The sequence below is a fragment of the Saprolegnia diclina genome, assembly GCF_000281045.1.
Source record: "Saprolegnia diclina VS20 unplaced genomic scaffold supercont1.13, whole genome shotgun sequence".
Lineage (NCBI taxonomy): Eukaryota > Oomycota > Saprolegniomycetes > Saprolegniales > Saprolegniaceae > Saprolegnia > Saprolegnia diclina.
The window spans coordinates 790,122-806,525 of record NW_008246080.1 but is presented as its reverse complement, the minus strand read 5'-3'; the positions used below and the strand labels follow the sequence as shown (position 1 = coordinate 806,525).

The 16,404-nt window shown below is 59.9% G+C and overlaps 6 protein-coding genes across 9 annotated transcripts in view; 5 read left to right on the top strand and 1 right to left on the bottom strand.

Annotated features, from left to right (window-relative positions):
- The window catches only part of SDRG_05243 (hypothetical protein), a gene marked incomplete at both ends in the record, with an annotated part of 5,181 nt that extends 4,917 nt beyond the window's left edge, over positions 1–264 (top strand). The window contains one exon of the mRNA XM_008610953.1: positions 217–264. Coding sequence (XP_008609175.1) covers positions 217–264 — 48 coding nt within the window. The remainder of the gene's footprint in view (positions 1–216) is intronic.
- An 83-nt stretch (positions 265–347) lies between these two features.
- On the top strand, positions 348–2,399 carry SDRG_05242 (serine/threonine protein kinase; the record flags this gene model as incomplete). Its single annotated transcript, XM_008610952.1, has 7 exons — positions 348–613; positions 660–725; positions 771–836; positions 883–957; positions 1,014–1,079; positions 1,136–1,329; positions 1,381–2,399. Exons 1-7 carry the CDS (start codon positions 399–401, stop codon positions 2,397–2,399), a joined length of 1,701 nt encoding a protein of 566 aa, XP_008609174.1. The 5' UTR covers positions 348–398.
- A 250-nt stretch (positions 2,400–2,649) lies between these two features.
- SDRG_05241 (serine/threonine protein kinase) lies at positions 2,650–4,494 on the top strand (the record flags this gene model as incomplete). The annotated part of the gene is made up of 7 exons (XM_008610951.1): positions 2,650–2,864; positions 2,906–2,968; positions 3,018–3,083; positions 3,136–3,210; positions 3,261–3,329; positions 3,373–3,566; positions 3,611–4,494. The coding sequence occupies 7 exons, from the start codon at positions 2,650–2,652 to the stop codon at positions 4,492–4,494; spliced, it is 1,566 nt and encodes a 521-aa protein (XP_008609173.1).
- A 1,605-nt stretch (positions 4,495–6,099) lies between these two features.
- SDRG_05240 (TKL protein kinase) lies at positions 6,100–8,107 on the top strand. 4 transcript variants are annotated; one of them, XM_008610948.1, is made up of 7 exons: positions 6,125–6,395; positions 6,449–6,511; positions 6,556–6,621; positions 6,670–6,735; positions 6,778–6,843; positions 6,895–7,103; positions 7,156–8,087. In XM_008610948.1, the coding sequence occupies exons 1-7, from the start codon at positions 6,169–6,171 to the stop codon at positions 8,085–8,087; spliced, it is 1,629 nt and encodes a 542-aa protein (XP_008609170.1). In that variant the 5' UTR covers positions 6,125–6,168. The 4 variants fall into 4 exon arrangements, with proteins under 4 accessions (XP_008609171.1, XP_008609170.1, XP_008609169.1 ...); XM_008610949.1 differs by having other exon boundaries at positions 6,100–6,395; positions 6,670–6,843; positions 7,156–8,107; XM_008610947.1 differs by having other exon boundaries at positions 6,556–6,735.
- Positions 8,108–8,278: 171 nt separating this feature from the next.
- Positions 8,279–12,871, bottom strand: SDRG_05239 (kinesin family member 15). The gene is made up of 2 exons (XM_008610946.1): positions 11,921–12,871; positions 8,279–11,852 (listed from the first exon to the last, which is right to left on the bottom strand). The coding sequence occupies exons 1-2, from the start codon at positions 12,825–12,827 to the stop codon at positions 8,371–8,373; spliced, it is 4,389 nt and encodes a 1,462-aa protein (XP_008609168.1). The 5' UTR covers positions 12,828–12,871; the 3' UTR covers positions 8,279–8,370.
- Positions 12,872–13,556: 685 nt separating this feature from the next.
- SDRG_05238 (hypothetical protein) lies at positions 13,557–16,404 on the top strand. The gene is made up of 2 exons (XM_008610945.1): positions 13,557–16,147; positions 16,198–16,404. Exons 1-2 carry the CDS (start codon positions 13,601–13,603, stop codon positions 16,366–16,368), a joined length of 2,718 nt encoding a protein of 905 aa, XP_008609167.1. The 5' UTR covers positions 13,557–13,600; the 3' UTR covers positions 16,369–16,404.

Here is a 16,404-nt window from a genome sequence, read left to right as displayed (position 1 = left end):
CGGCACGGTGGTCTTGAGCGTCCCAAGCGCAGCTGTTGTGGACAGAAGAGGATGCATTTCTTTGGCACGCACGAGACGGGACTCCCGACATCTGGAGTCAGGAGGACAGCCACGACACGCGCGTGAAAAGTTTAAAAATGATTTTATTCTATAAAAAGCAATAGTTAAAACTCGTGTCTGGCGCCTGACGATCGACGGACTATGCGCCGAGGGGAGCGGACCTTCCACTGCGCCCACTCGGTCCGACGCCTCTTGTTGAAATAGCGACTCGAACGATTTGTATGCTCGAGGTATCTACTAGTATCCAGCATATCAGGTTCAACGCCACATCAACTGCCCGCGGCTTGGGATTGGTTGTTGGCGGGACCGACTGGGTGGGACACTGATGCGCGAGAGAGATGGCCGACTGTGAATTCGGGAGCATGCAGCGCGCTCTGCTTCTCCTCCTGAGCAGCCACGTGGCCGTCGCGGCGACGTCGCTCCAGCTCTGCGGCACGACGCCCTGCGTCGTTTACCCCAACAACTCGATGACCCTCTTGGCCGACAACAGCACGAGCTTTCGCCGCCTTGGCCTTGAGACCGTCCAAGCGCTGCCGCCGTCCGCCGCTCGCTTGTACGTAAACAAGGCTACTATGCAGTCGCATCATGCAAGCACGTAGGGATCTCTCGGACAATGCCATCTCCGTCATCTACCGTCGCCAAAACAGCTCGATGCTCCAGTCGCTGTACACCGCCATCTTTTCTTCTTGTCATGACTTTATGCGCGCTAGCAACGTGAGCCATAATCGACTTGTGTCGCTGGACGCGCTCACATCGCTCTCGACGCTGACAACCTTGTACAACCACTGTGGTCGACGTTGCATTTATAGAACCATGGACTAGGGATGTCAGTCACAACGGCATCACCGCGTTTCCGTCCGATACGCAGCTCGGGCAACTGAGCGCGCTCACGTCCTTGTTCGTCACTGCCTGCAGGGATATTATAGTCGCTCAGAATCTACACGATGGCGTAGGAACCTCGCGAACAACGCCATTACGACACTGCGGCTCGTCTCGCTGCCGCCCCAGCTCGCCTTCTTGTACACAGGACTACCAAGGATGGAGTGACACTGGCCTCATGCCCGACTGCTTGTAGAGACCTCTCGGACAACCCGATCAGCACGTTCGAGGTCTCGGAAGCGGTCTATGCAGCGCTGGCCATGCTCCCGCGTGAGAGTCTGCGCAATATTTCAACTACAGCGTCGTGCTTTGCGACATGGCGTCTCCTCCACGACACGACGCGCGTCTGCGTGCTCGACGCATCCTCGCCCGGCACGGCCTTTCTCTCTAGTACGCTCATTTGTCTTCTGCATGCGAGTTGAGTCCTGATGCGTCCGCTAGCATCGTACGGCATTCTCATAGTCGTCCTCAGCGCGCTCGCGATTGTTGCCATCGCCGTGCTGCTCCTCAAGCGGAGGTACTTGTGTCGTCGGCGCTGTCAGCAGCCCGAGCTCGCCTTCCGCGACACGCGCCTCTCATCCAACTACTCGCGGGTCGAGGAGAACCACCCGGTCGAGTACCGCATCTCGCTCTCCGTTCAAGTTGACGTGACGTCGTTTTCGCACCAGCTGACTGCGCTCAAGGCACATCGGTATCCTATCAAAGACCTCAAGAAGCTCAAGCTGCTGACGGCGCCGACGCTTACGACGACCACGTACGCTGCGCGCATTGGCAACGACCGCGTCGACTGCACCGTGCTGACGCCGTGCGCGTCATCTCCGGTCATGCAAAAACACTTGCGCGGGCTCGTGCACGCGATCCGAACGCTCGCAACGCTCTCACATGATAACCTTGTGGGGTTTGTGGGCTTTGCCGCGTCACCGTCGCTACTGGACCTGGCGCTCTTCACGGAGCCGATGACGTATGGATCGCTGTCGACGGTCTTCAAGGACCCGAGCTTGAACAAGTACTTGCACTGGACGAGCAGCAATGCGCTCATGGTGCCCAAGACGACGATGGCGCGCAGCGTCGCGGCCGCGGTCGCCTACCTCCATGAGAAGAGCATCGTCCACAACGCCATCTCGACGGACACGGTGTTTGTATCGAGCACGTGGCACATCAAGCTGGGCGGTCTCGACCAAAGCGCGAACGTTGTCGGTGCTGACGACGCCGCTCAGTCAAAGGCAACCGATGTGTACCTTCTCGGGCGATTCTTCCAAGCGCTCGACTTGTCGAATGCAGGCGAGCCCTCGGACGGAATGCCCGACTATATGCAAAGCATCACAGCGGCATGCCTCCGACCCAATCCGTTGGCGCGGCCGACCGCCGACGCCGTCGTCGCCTGGCTCTCGACCACCGGTCACGCGACCGAGATTGCAAGTGACATTGCCGTTGAAGTTGAAGCGGAGACTGCACCGTAACACAATCTCTATCTACATGTCTGTCGATGCTTGTTGTACGGATGCAGGCTAAGCAGCTTGGTGCTTCGGCTCCTCGCCGCTCCCGACGTTGTCATGTCGGCGGGCGGCAGGATGCGGCGCGATCCATCGGACTGACGTGCAGCCAATCCACGACGCGTCTATCCGGATGACCACGATTCCTGCGATGCCATTGGTGGATTCGTTTTGACATCCCACGGCGCCTGCACTCCAACTCAGATGCCACTCGACCATGCTGGCCCACGTCGTCGCCGCGCCCAACACCCTCTACGGCGTCTGCCCGGACGCTACTGCGATCGCATTGACCAGCAGCGCTGCGCTTCCATGTGTTCGGTATGCTGCCTCGAACACGACGCGCTGGTTGTCGTTGACCCGCACCGGCGCGCTCGTTGCACGGGACGCGGACATTGAATTCGTCCACAGCTTTCCAGCTGCCGCGACCTCCATGTAAACGGCTTGCTCGTGTCGTTGCTGATACCTCCATGTAGCGACCTCTCGCGCAACGCGATCGCCGACATTGCAAGCAACTTGACGACATCGGTGCTTTCGCTGTACGGAACACTAGTAATGGGATGTAAGAGAATGACAATAATGATGTAGCAACCTCAGCACCAACCGACTATCGACATTTGCCATGCTCACGACGCTGCCAGCGCTGCAGACACTGTGCGTGTGCTTGCATTCATGTCTCGTAGCTCATGCGTCGATGAACGAATAGGGACGTGAGTGCCAATGCCATCCAAGTCCTCAACGACGACTCCAATGTAGACAATTTCACGAGTCTTATCTCTCTGTACGTGGCGTGTTCATCGAATGTCGTGACGACATGTACCGCTCTCGTAGGACCTTGCGGCAGAACGACCTTCGCCGTCTGACGGACAATCCGTCTTTTCCGCCCAAGCTCGCGTCCTTGTACGTGGATCTCTCGATAGCACCTGCGACAAGGAATGCGTAGAGATCTCTCGGGCAATGCCATCACTACCTTTGATGTCTCGCCATCCACATACCAGCTTCTCCACCGCCTCCCGACGCTGTATATGGACGCCATTCACATCCAAACGTGTATGGGGATGCTGGCACCGCTCAAGACGCTCGGCGCCGTCTGCGTCGTGAGTGTGGGCGATGTGTCGTCGACGCCTGTGCTCGAAAGTACTACGACGTTGTATCTCATGTTCGAAACTAATTGTCTTTAGCAACCACGGGCAAGCTGAGCTTCATCTTTGGTATCTTGACGCTATCGATGGTGCTCTACAAGACCGTGCTCAGCCGCTGGCGCATCCTCCATGACGAGCAGCGCGACCAGCGCGCACTCCGCGCCACGTGTGTGAGCTCCAACTACTCTGGTTTCGAGGAGCCGCCGCCCGAGTACCGCATCTCGCTTTCACTCAACCTCCCAACACCGCATTTCGAGCTCGCGTCACTGCCGGCGACGCAAGTGCCATACCACGAGCTCGCAAAGTGCAAGCTCGTCACCATGTCGACGCATGCCCTTCTCTATAACGCACGCCTCCGCGACAGCCTCGACGTCGGACTCAAAGTCGTTCGCACAGTCCACGGTGACGAAGCCTCCGTCACGTTGGCGCTGACGTCCTTGGTGCACGAGCTCCATATGTTGGCGAGCGTCTCGCACTCGCACGTACTAGGGCTCGTCGGTTTTGCCTCGTCGCCAAACCTGCTCGACTTTGCACTCGTGACCGAGTATGCCGCCCGTGGACCACTGCCGGCGTTGTTGGTGTCAACGTCGTGGCCGATGCGACTGCAGATCGCGCTGGATGTCGCACATGCTATCACGTACCTCCACGCGCGACACATTGCACACAACGCTGTCGTCACAAAGCACGTGCTTGTGACGACAGACTGGCGCGCCAAGCTCACTGGCCTTCAGCACGCGTCCAGAGGCGATGGAGACGCGGACGTGGCACGTTTTGGCCACTTTCTCAACGAGCTCGCGACCAATTGCAGCGAGGCGGGAGGTGTGACGAGTGTCGTTGCCTCGTGTGTAAATGCCGCGCCGACGGACCGACCGAGTATGGGCGACGTCCTTGCTTTGCTGCTGCGCGCCCAGACCGTAGCCTAGCAAACCCAATGCGATAGAGTAGTTGTCAAGAGTGAACAGCGTCCAACTCATCTATTAAGTGCTGCAGAAATATTATCATAAAATGTTGCACAATTATTTTGAAAAAATCGCTCGATGCGACGGTTGCGCAGCGAAGCGGCTTCTGCATCGCTACGATGCAGTCTATGGGACTGCCACTATGATCGACACCATCGCTCGCGATCTGTAGCCTTCTCCAACACTGTGCATACTTTCGTCAAAGTCACGCCTCTCGGTAACGCTTATGTCTCCAAAGTGACTACTCGTGCATCGAAGTATGCATCGTCTTGCCAAGGTCAAGTCGTGGTTTTGACTTTTGGAGACGCAAACCCAATGTGATAGAATAAAACAGACAACGGCCACACAACTGGTCGATTAAATGTTGCACAATTATTTTGCAAAAATCGCTCGCTGCGACGGGTGGAGATGTGTGCAAATGTGAAAGTGATATTGTTCGTTATGTATGCTCGACCATGGGTAATCTGTACCTAGATTAGTGTGTGGTTCAGTTTGTCCACATCAGTTGCCGCTGTGTGATTTCCAACACGCCCCCCTCGCAAGGTCAACCTTCTTGGCTATGTCGAGCTTGACCTTGGATCGCGCTGCGGCGTACGCATGTACTTGCTCGAGCGCGCGGTTGAGCGATTCGGCGTGGAGCCCCCCGTGCTTGCAACGTACGGGTGGCCATGCCAAGATGCGTTTTGAACGGTCAAGACCAATAAGAACCGAGTAAGAACTGAGGGTTGAGGTGTATTGGTGGCGCCTCCATCGGGCGTCGCTGTTGCGACACGATGCGCTGAGGCATATAGAGATGACCGAGTCACCCAGGGCACCCTTTGGTCGCTTCCAGCTTCAACTTGGTGCCGACGTGGTGTGGGTGTAGTGCAATATCATTTGTGACAGGTATTATATGCACAGAAAATGATACGAATGGCAATCTTTCATAATGTTATTTGAAAGTATATCCATTATAAGAGTACGAGGCACGCCAGGCTACTGAAAACACCCAACCCTTCCTGTCGTTGAACCTGGTGCTTTTATGCTCGGCGCGAGGGCGCTCTGCTGCTTCATGGCTTCGACGACAGTGCGCAGCAAAGCATCAGGTTGTGAGCAACACATTTGGTGTCCAGCGCCCGAATCACCTTTCATAGAGGTCCAGAGCCGTTGTGAGTTAGAACCGACTCTGGTTCTTGTCGTACGGACATAGCAGACTCGTATGGGCTCGTCGTCAAAGAGGTCCCAGTTGGCGCCCTCAATCGCCAAGGAGCATTGAGCGGCCAAGGTGGCAGCGCACGGCGGCTACCTAAAGCACGCCTCAGCAACCTTGCACAGAATCCATCACAAACGCTTGCACGAATGGTGCAGGTGTTACGCAGTCTTTCCTAGCTACTGGCAGCCAACCTCGTGCTCCTCATGCTACTACCGGCAAATGAGCGTATATTGATATTGCCCTTCTCCTCATGCTACTACGACTGCTACGGGGTGCAAGCCTTGGTCGATCGATGGATGGGCAGCGGCTGTTGGGTGTTTCCAGTGCCACCCATGAAAGGGATCCGCGCATCGAATCTGAGGGGTTCCGTTAGAAAGTGCAATCTTAAGATCAGACAGGCGTCACGAACAAGGCCACCGCATTCGCCGTCTTCCTGCGTCCTCTCCATGCGAGCATCGCTGGTGCTTGCCCTCGCGCAGTATGCCATTGGCATGGTCTCTGCAGGCGCATCGCTCTACGCAAGCTGCCCTCGGAACACGCCGTCGTCGCAGCCGTGCGTCATCTCGGGCAACGAGACCGGCACCATGCTCTTGACGGTCAATTACAACACGCTTCTCGCTAGCGGTTTGCTCATCTCGGATGTCGTGTCACTGCCACCGAGCGCCACGGACGTGTAAGCGTCCACCTTCTACATCTCAGTACTCGGATATCGATCGATATGCGTAGCGATCTGTCGGTCAACCAAATCGCAGATCTGAGTGCGCTACGCACCCCCGCGTTGACCACCTTGTATGCTGCGCCGCCACGACGTCGCTCATGCTGTTTTGGGCTAGGAACGTGAGCAACAACAAGCTCGGGTCTCTTGCGACACTGCGGTACCTGGCGGGGCTGCGCACCTTGTACAATGTCATTGGCCTCGCACCAAGATCGTCATTGTTGGGTGGTAGGGACCTCAGTGCCAACCTCGTGAGCTCGCTCGCCTTTGTCACGAGCTTTGGCAACCTCACCACTCTGTCGCCATCGGGCTTGTTATGCTGCACTAACTTCCTGACTAGATCGCTCCGCAACAACCTCATCACATCGATCAATAACCCAACGTTTCCCGCCTCCCTCGTCTCTTTGTATGTCGCTCGCCTCGCATGACGCAGTCTCCTGACGTCTACGGCCTCTAGGGACCTCTCGGGCAACCCCATCTCTACCTTTGATGTCACGCTGGAGACGTACACGCAGCTGAGCGCGCTGCCGCACCTTGTGCTCGATGCAACTCCAAAGCCGACGAATGTGTGCTTTGGGATCGCCAAGCTCCTCCAGAATCAAGCGGTCGTGTGCGTCACCGACTCGCTCTCGACGGACAACGGATCGAGCGGTGTCCCGCCCGGCTGTACGTGGCTTCGATTCTCGCCCTGACTCGATTTTCATGCGCAACGCTGTAGCGCTCTACAGCAAAATCATTCTCATTTTTGGCGGCTTTGCCTTCCTCGCCGTGCTCTACATGTACCTCCTCAAGCGACTCTTCAACCGCCCAAACATGCGCGACAGCATCGTCACATGCGCCAGCTCGGCGTACTCGATGATGGAAGACCTCCCGACCGAGTACTGTCCGCCGCTCGCCGGCGACGCCAGTGTCACGTGCCCTCTCCGGTCACCCGACGTCGCACGCTTCAAGCTCGAGCACGCTCACATCAAGAAGCTTCGCCTCCAAGCCACGATCGACGGCCAAGTGCTCTACCTTGGTGCGCACGTGCAGACCAAAGTGTGCATCAAGGTCGCGGCCGACACGGCGGCCGTCACCGCGACCGTGCGCGAGGTCGTCCTGCTCTCGGCTCTCGAGCACGAGCACATTGTGCATCTGGTCGGGTTTGTGGCGTCGCCGCGGCTCGTCGAGATGGCCATCGTCCTCGAGTACACGCAGCTCGGGTCGCTCGAGAGAGTCCTCGCTCGCTCGGCACCGCTTGACTCGCTCGTCAAACTGCGGATCGTCAAGGACGTGGCGACGGCGGTCGCCTACCTCCACCAGCACGACCCGCCCATCGTTCACAACGCTTTGACGCCACCTTACATTTTGCTCGCGGCCAACTGGGACGTCAAGCTCTCGGGCTTTGCCTTTGGCCACCGCGTCGGCGCGTCGCCCGTGCTGCAGAGTGTGCATGACGATGTCGCACCCGAGGTGCAATATGGCGCGCAAGCGACACCAGCCTCCGATGTCTACCAGCTCGGCCGCCTCATGCACCGTCTCGAGCTCGATGTGCCGGCCTTGATTGCAGCCTGCACGGCGTCCGACCCGACGCGCCGCATCGATGCCAGCGCCGTTGAGCATAGGCTACAGGAGCTCTTACCCGAGGCGGTCCGGATCGCCGACGAATAGGATTTGTCTCTCCATGTCCACGTCGGTGCTGTCGATGCTGCGAGGGGCCGCCGGGTTGCTGCGAACTTCAGTCGAGACGAGGTGGCGTCCTTGGCACCCCTGCTGGGCACCCCTGCTTGGCACCGTCCTGCTCGAGGGCTAGGGTTGTCTCCTGCGACATGCGGGGTACGCGGATCAAGACGACGAGCTCTACCACCTGACGACATGCTAGTGCGTAATGCTCTACCACGCAAGCCAGGAACGAGATATAGATATTAGAGGCAAAGATTCAAAGACGACGCGACTAGGGACGCGGCCGCTTGCCACGCATGGGCGACTCGGCGGGCATCATGTTGAGGGACTTTTGCCGCTTGAGCGGACTCCCGAGCGCGGCGGCCATGTCCGTATCCGGTGCGACAAGCACCTCAAGCTTCTCGATGCGCTTCTTGAGCTTGAAGTTCTCATCAGTCGCCGCGCGGAGCTCGGCCTGGAGACGGTTGACGTCTTCCTTCATCTTGGCGTGGTGCTGGATCTTCTGCTTCGCATTGTGGTGGCCCACAAGCTTGTCCTTCTCATCGTTGAGAGCGTCGAGCCGGGCGTGCAGCTCGGCCATGTCCTCAAGCAGTCGCTCGTTCTCACGTTTCGCTTGGTTCATCGCATATTCGTTCTCGATCGCCTTGAGCATGAGCGATTCGTTCTTGTACTTCCAGTGCTTCCGGTCGGCCGCGAGCTTGGCCGTGTCCTCGCGCAGCTTGTCCTTGAGCGCTGCGAGACCGCTCGCCGAGCTCGCCTCGGCCTCCTTTTTGAGTGCGGCGACCTCGGCCACCAGCGGCGGCACCTTGGCCGTTGCGGCCGCCAACGACTCTTCGAGTGTCTTGATCTGGGCTGTGAACTCGTCCTTGTCGAGCTGCAGCGTCGACCGCAGCACATCGTTGTACGTATTCGCGTCGGCCACCTTGGCCGTTAGCGCGGCAACGTCGGCGACCAGCGCTTCCTCCCGCGCACTCGACTGCGTCTTGAGCGCGCTCTTTTCATCGTGCGACTGCTGCAAGAGGTTGTTGACGACAATCGTTTCGCCTTGCGCGTCTTCGAGCGCCGACCGCACGGCCGCGAGGTCGGCTTCCTTGGCCGCCATGGCAGCGACCGTCGCTTCGAGCGTCATCTGCGTCGTCGCGAGGTCCTTCTCGACCGCCGTCCGCGCTTCGCTCATCGTTTCGAGCTCAAACTCGAGCCGTTCGACGTTGCCAAGGACCTCTTGCAGCGCATCTTCCTTGGCATCGAGGTCACTGCGGGCGCTTTCGAGCAAGGCTTCGACCGCCGCAATGGCCTCCCGGTGCTCTTGCGCCAGCGCCGCCTGCTCGGCAGACGCCGTCTCGAGCTGCGATTCGAACGACGCGCGATCCGCAGCTGCCGCCGTCGTCGACGAGGCCAACGCCGTCTCCAGCGACGCCTTGGACGTCTCTAGGTCGCGCACGTGCATCTGCAGCGCCGCCACCGACGCCTCGAGGGCCGTCTTCTCCGCAGTCATCGCGTCGTACGATGCCTGAAGCGCCGCGTAGAGCTTGGAAGCTTCGGATGCTTCGTACTGGAGGCGCTCAATGTCACCGAGCGCCGCTTGGAGCTTGTCTTCTTGCACGTCACTGGCCTCGCGGGTCTCGGTGAGCTTGGCTTCAAACGCGGCCGCGTCGGCAGCGCGGGCAGCCGAGAGCTCGGCCATTGCCGCCTCCAGCGCGACCTTGTCCTCTTGCAGTGCATCGCGTTCGCGGACCTTGGCGTCGAGCATCGCCTGGAGCGCCGTCACTTGCGCTGCCTTGTCGGTTTGCTCTGCGACGAGGTTTGCTTCGACCGTGCCGTGGGCGACGGCCGCTTGCGCGAGCTCGTGCGTTAGCCGCTCGACGTCGCCAATGGTCGCCTGCAGCGCGTCGTCCTTGGCCTCAAGCTCATCACGTAGCGAGGCGACAGTGGTCTCGGCATCCGCCGCTTGCAGTTGCCACTCTTTCAGCGCTGCCTCGACGTCAGCTTTGGCAGCTTCCAGCGCGGCCACCTGCGCGACGAGGTCCGCAAGCCCTTCGTTGGCCGAAGCGAGCTTGGTGTGGAGCTCGTTGATTGCTGCCGTCATGGCAGCGACCTCGGTCTCGCGATGAGTAAGCTCGGCGGCCAGGGCATCCGCACTCTCCGCCGCGTGGGCGTCGTGGGCGGCCTTGGTCTCGGCCAAGTCAAACGTGAGCTGCTCGACCGCGCCGAGCGTCGCTTGGTACGCGTCTTCTTTGGCTTCCAGCGCCTCGATACTCGCATGCGCGGTCGCCTCCAGGTCCGTCTTGATGCGCATGAGCTCGTCAATGCGCGCCGTGAGTTCGTGCACTTGGGCTTCCAACGAGGCCGTTGCGTGGTCGCTGGCGGCTGCGTGCGCTTGCAACGACACTTGGAGCGCCGCGACGGTTGCCTGCAGCGTCGTCTCGCGCGCGGCGGCGGCTTGGACCTTCTCGTGCATGTCGTGCGACTCTTCCGAGAACGTGCGGACCTGCGCCGTGAGGTCGCGGATATTGCCTTCGGCGGTCGCGACCTGGGTAGCCCAGTGCGCTTCCCGCTCGGCCCACTGCGCCGCTTGCGCCTCGGCGCCGCTCAGTTGCTGGCGCATCGTCGTCATCGCATACTCGCACGCCAAATGTTGCGTCTGGAGCGCATGGAGGGCGTCGTCGTGCGCGCGTTGTTGCGCCGACGACGCCGCCTCCCGACTCGTACGTTCGGCCATGTGGACCTCTTGGAGTACGCGAATCTGGTGCTCAAAGTCCGAGAGCAAATCCTGCTGGAGCGCGAGCTTCGTCTCGTGGCTGCGGACTTTTTCCCGGAGCATGAGCGTCTCGAGCATGGTCTTGGCGCGTTCGTCTTCGGCGAGGCTCTGCAGCGCCTGCGCTTGCGCCACCTTGGCCTCCCACTCGAGACTTGGCTCGGCGTCCATTCGCTCATCGAGAACGCTGCCGCCGATGCGCACTTGGAGTGCGTGCTTGTCCTTGATGACAAGCGAGAGCTGCTTGGCGACTTCAAAATGCATGTGCTGCAGCCGCATGACTTCGTCGGCGTTTTGCGACGGCGTGTGCGCCGCGACGTCTTCCTGGAGGTCCATGTAGAGCCGTTCGATCTCGTCGTACTTGAGCCGCCACTCGATCGCGTCGACGCTCGGGTTGTACTCGAGTTCTTGCTGAATGCGCTCAATGTGCTCGACGTTCGTCTCCTTGTCGGCTTTGAGTTTGAGCAGAAAGCGCAGATGGAGGCCCTTGCGCTTGAGTTGCGCGCAGAGCTCACGATAGTGCGACTCGCGCAGTTGAAGTACTTCGAGCGACCGCTTCTGACTCGAGTGCTCGTCGACAATGTTGGACAGTGTATTCTCGAGTTCGCGGAAGCGCGTGTCCACCGCCGGGTCGCAGTCCGACGGCAAAGGGTTGTCGTTGAGCTCGGAGAATGGATTGTAGAGCGGTGGGAGCGACGACGCCATGGCCAATGACCCGCGCTCATGGTGCACATTGTTGGAGCCAGGGTCACCGGCTTGCTGGAGCTGGAGCCGGAGACGCTTGATCTCTTCTTGCAGCAGGAAGATGTTGCCGCTCGTGTCTTCGTTGATGAACGCGTTGTTCTTGATCATCTTGGCGCGCTGCGCAAACTTGAGCGTCGAGTGCGTCTCGCTCATGCAGTCTTCGGCCGGGCTGATGGCCGCGATCATGAACGTCTTGGAGTTGCCGCCGAGCGAGTCCTTGAGAAGGTACGTCAGCTTCGAGTCCCGGTAGTGCACTAAATACGTAAATTTTCAAAAATGGGCAAAATTTCGGGCAAAATTCGAGACAAATATGTAAATGTACCGTGGCGGGTCTTGCCGACAGCTTGCTCGGAGAGCGCCATGATGACATTGCCGAGCGCCGAGAGCGACTTGTTGATGTTGCCGGCCTCCTTGAGTCGATCGCCGGCGGCTTCCGTGCTCTTTTGGCGCTCCGACCCGGCCAAATCCACAAGGTTGAAGCGGGCTTGGCGCTTCTTGATGAGGCCGCTTGCCGTCGTTTCTTTCGAGTGGATCTGCAAGATGAAGACACTATGGCTGCGCGAGCTCTCGCGGTTCATGCTTGTGTGGCCGACGTGGCGGTTCTGCGTGCCGATCGTCATGAGCTCAGTCGCCTGCTGCGCGTTCTCGACGGTCGCTTCTTTGAGGCCTTCGACAAAGACGCCCTTGACGTGGTTCTCGCGCAAATTCAAGCCGGCCTCGGACGTCGAGCCGTCGAGCAAGTCAAAGACGCGCTCGTTGTAGATCTCGAGGAACGAGCAAATGTACTTGTACTCGATCGTCGACGTGGCCTCAAACTCGGAGCTCGCATCGCGCACGTCGCGCTTCTCAAAGAGGTACTCGAGCACGCGTGGCACGAGGCCCTTGTTGACGTTGGGCCGACCACGCTGGTCTTCTTCGCCCAGCATCGTGAACGTCTTGCCGCTGCCCGTTTGGCCATAGGCGAAGATCGTGCCATTGTAGCCTTCAAGGCACGCGGTCGTGATCGGGCGGCCAATGACGTCAAACACTTGCTCCTGCGTGCTACGCTCGCCAAAGACGCGGTCAAAGTAGAAGTTGCGGGGCGCCTCCTTCTTCGCCATCGACGAGGCCAGCACGAGGCTCTGGCCCTCGACGGCGTCGGCGCTCACGCAGCGCCGGGCCGCGCCGCCCATCATCTCGCGCGAGTTGGGCGGCCGGACGCGGCAAAAGACCTGGACGTTCTCCGCCATGCCAGCTTGGATTATGCCACGACGGCTTGGGTTTTAAGCTCGCCGTTTGTATGGTATACAAATCCCAAGAGGCGGCGCGTTTGAAATTTCAATTCCAATTCCGCCAATCGCGCCCGTCGGATCTTTTCCGGATGATGCCGGATAATGGGCTCGCACAGGTTAATCGCACGCAACTTGGCGCGCTCGAGCCAGGCATGGCTGAGAGCATGAGCGCCGTATGCTGCATGCAACGAAGAAGGAGGCCACTCTTGCGCAGTGTTGAACGGTCGATGCGTACGTTGTTGGTGCTGGGACCCGAGCCTGGCGAGAAATGGACTGGCTTCGCCTAGTGTTTTCAGATCTGAACCGTTCAGATCTGAAAACGCTTCAGATTGAGCGCTCACGCAGTCGGTCCGGGTGCTAGAGGTCGTTCGATGCCATGCAGGCATGTCGCTTCGCATTGGCGGTCATGCGCAGATGCTACGCCAGTGTGCGTAGACCAGGCGCTTGAGAGTGCGATAGTAGAGCACGTGCACTGTGCCACTGTGGACGAGAAGTTCCGTGGCGTAGACCTAGCCTTTGGGCTAGACGTGGTGGTGCTATGTCACATGAACGCTGCGCGTAGGGCGCGAGCCAAGTGCGTACCTTGTCTGCGTCTTGCTCGGCTGCTTGGTGCAAAGGCGGGAGTGCAGTTGCGTGCGATTAGTCGGTGGATTTCCCTCGTCTTTTCTTTTATTTCAGCCAATCACCGCCGACGGTTCTTCGTTCAACTGCATATTCTGCGGTCAGCCACCATGCGCCTCCAGGACCTCGACGGCCTCGGGCCCGTGCTCCCGCGCATGGACGCCGCCCATCTCGCCCGCGCGCAGAAGCTGCTCGACGTCGTCATGGCGTCCGTCGCCCAGCAAGAACATATGCACCAGACGCAGCAAGCGCAGGACGACGACGACGCCAAGCCGCGAGCCGCCAACAACATGTGGGTCATGGCCTCGCTCTTCGCCATCTTGAGTGGCATCGAGCTCGAGCGCGAGCGTGACCGTGAGAACGGTGGCCCCGACCTCGCGCCCACACGCATCACGCTGCGCGACCTCCTCAGCGCATGCCACGTCGGCCTTAGCGCGTTCCTCTCGAGCTTTACGGGTCTCTTTAACATGCTCATCCTGGACCTGAGCCCGGATCTGCTCACGCGCGCCAACGTGCTCAAGGAGCGACTGACGATCGCGTCCATCTTGTTTACAAAGTACGACCAGCTCTGGTCCACCTTTGTCTCGGCCGAGCCCAGCCCGCGCAAAGCGCACCTCTTCAAGGCCGGGTGGCTGCTCTTCCTCATTGTTCGATCCCGTTTGCATATGTCCAACGCAGGCCTCGGCGACCTCTACTATCTGCTCCTCGCCGTCTTGCAGCTCGTCATCTCCAAGGTCCACGTGCGCAGCGTCGAGGCCGAGATCGCCGCCGCCTTGAGCTCGCTCGGCAGTCCGCACGGGCAGTCGCCACACAACATCCTCGAAAAGCTCTGCGCCAAGCCGCACGTCAACCGCGTGGACGTCGAGCGCGCCATGGCCAAGCTCGAGAAAGAGATGCAGAGCCTCGAAGACGCCGGCGTCCTTGCGTCGGCGGCCACCGAAACGTATGCGATGGGCAGCTCCATGTTTAGCGACGCGCTTCTTCCCGAGAACGTCGCCAAGCTCGACGCCCACTACCACACAACATACGTTTTGCGCGTCTACGACCTCGACGAGGCGATCTTTGTCGATCCAGCGCTCAAGGCGTCGCTCATCGGGCCGCCGCCGCCCCAAGTTGAGCCGACGCCCGCGCCCTTTGCGCCATTGGGACAGAACTCGTCGTCGTTTGAGCAAGCGTGGCAGTGGCAAGGCCAAGTGCCACCGACCAAGGCGCCCGGGTCCGCGACCAAGTCGCCGAGCGTACTGCTCCCAAAGCGGTCGCCGAGCGTGCTCCAGACGCCCGTGACGGCCGCTGTCGAGACCAACAACTGGATCCGCCACACGCTTGCGTCGCTGCCCGCGCAGCCGTCGGAGAAGCTGCTGGCGTACTTTGGCGGGTGCACGCAAGCGCCGACAGCCAAAGACTCAGTGCTCTCGCTCATTGCCGACCTCTCAACCAAGGTCGGCACGCTGCACCGTCCGTCGACGCGGCTTCTGTTGCCGCTCGGCGCCAACCAGCCGCCGCCATCCCAGGTCGAAGGCAGTCTCGGCAAGACCAAGACGATGGGGGTCGGTCTCTACTACCGCGTGCTCGAGTCGCTTTTGGACGCCGAGGCCGATCGGCTTCACACGACCGACTTTTCGTCGCTCCTCACCAACACAGCGTTTCACAAGGCGCTGTTTGCATGCAGCATGGAGGTCGTGCTCAAGGCGCACAGTCTGGTGACGCTGGCGTTTCCGCATATCCTCGCGACGTGCGACGTCTCGGCGTTTGACTTTGGCAAGATCCTCGAGAGCTTTGTCAAGCGCGCGCCGTCGTTGCCCAGCGAGCTCAAGCGCCACATGCGGGACCTCGAGCAAACGGTGCTGGACTCGCTCGTGTGGCAGAGCCAGTCGGGCTTGTACACGCTGCTGGCGACGGACGAGGCGACGCCGGCTCGGTTTTGCATGCTGCAGTTGTTTTTTCGCAAAGTGCTCGCGCTCGCCGCCAACCGCATCTACGCGCTCGGCCAGCACCTCAAGCTCGACGCAATGTATCTGAACCAGATCTGGACAAGCGTCAAAGAGTGCATCTCGAACCACGCCGAGCTTCTCCGCGATCGCCATTTGGACCATGTGATTTTATGCAGCTTTTACGGCGTGTGCAAGGTCAACCACGTGGCGCCCGAGGTTACGTTCAAGCGCGTGCTCGACGCGTACAAGCGCACGTACCCGTCGTCGGCCAAGGCCTCGATCGTCCGTGAGATCCCGCTCGACAAGCCGGCGGTCAAAGGCGACGTGATCAAGTTTTACAACCGGTGCTTCATCCCAACGCTCAAGGCTTTTCTGCTGCAGTTTCAGCTGCACGACCGCCAAGAAGCCGCGGCCGACGCGGTCACACCGTTTGTTCAGCACCTCCCGAACGTTGGCGTCTCGGACAATGAGGTGATTGCCGAGGCGGCGACGACTGCCGTCGAGCGACTGCTGCACACGCACGGCAGCAATGCGCCCGCTCCAAAAGTGGAGATCCAGTCGCTCGCCGAGATCCAGTCGCTGCCCCGGCCGTCGCAGCGGTCGTCGCCCAAGCGCGTGCTCAGCAGCAACGTGTACATATCGCCGTTGCGGCAGATCCGCCAGCCGCGCACCGCGCTCACACCTCGGACACATGCGCTCTATGCGTTTGGCGAGAGCCCCGCGCGGGTACGGGACTACGATGCGAATAAGATCGAGGTTGACGCACGTCCACGTAGGATCTTGCGCTCATCAATCGCGCCGTCAACACCAACGGCGTACGGCTATCGTTGCCGTCGCTGCAGGATTCGATTCCTGAAGACAAGTCGGTGGACGGGGATGACGAGGACGAGGACGAGGATGAGACGGAGAGCTGTGTCTCGACACCAAAGCGACGCCGGTACACTTAGTGTTGACCAAGTACACCCTATCTATACTCTTTCCCT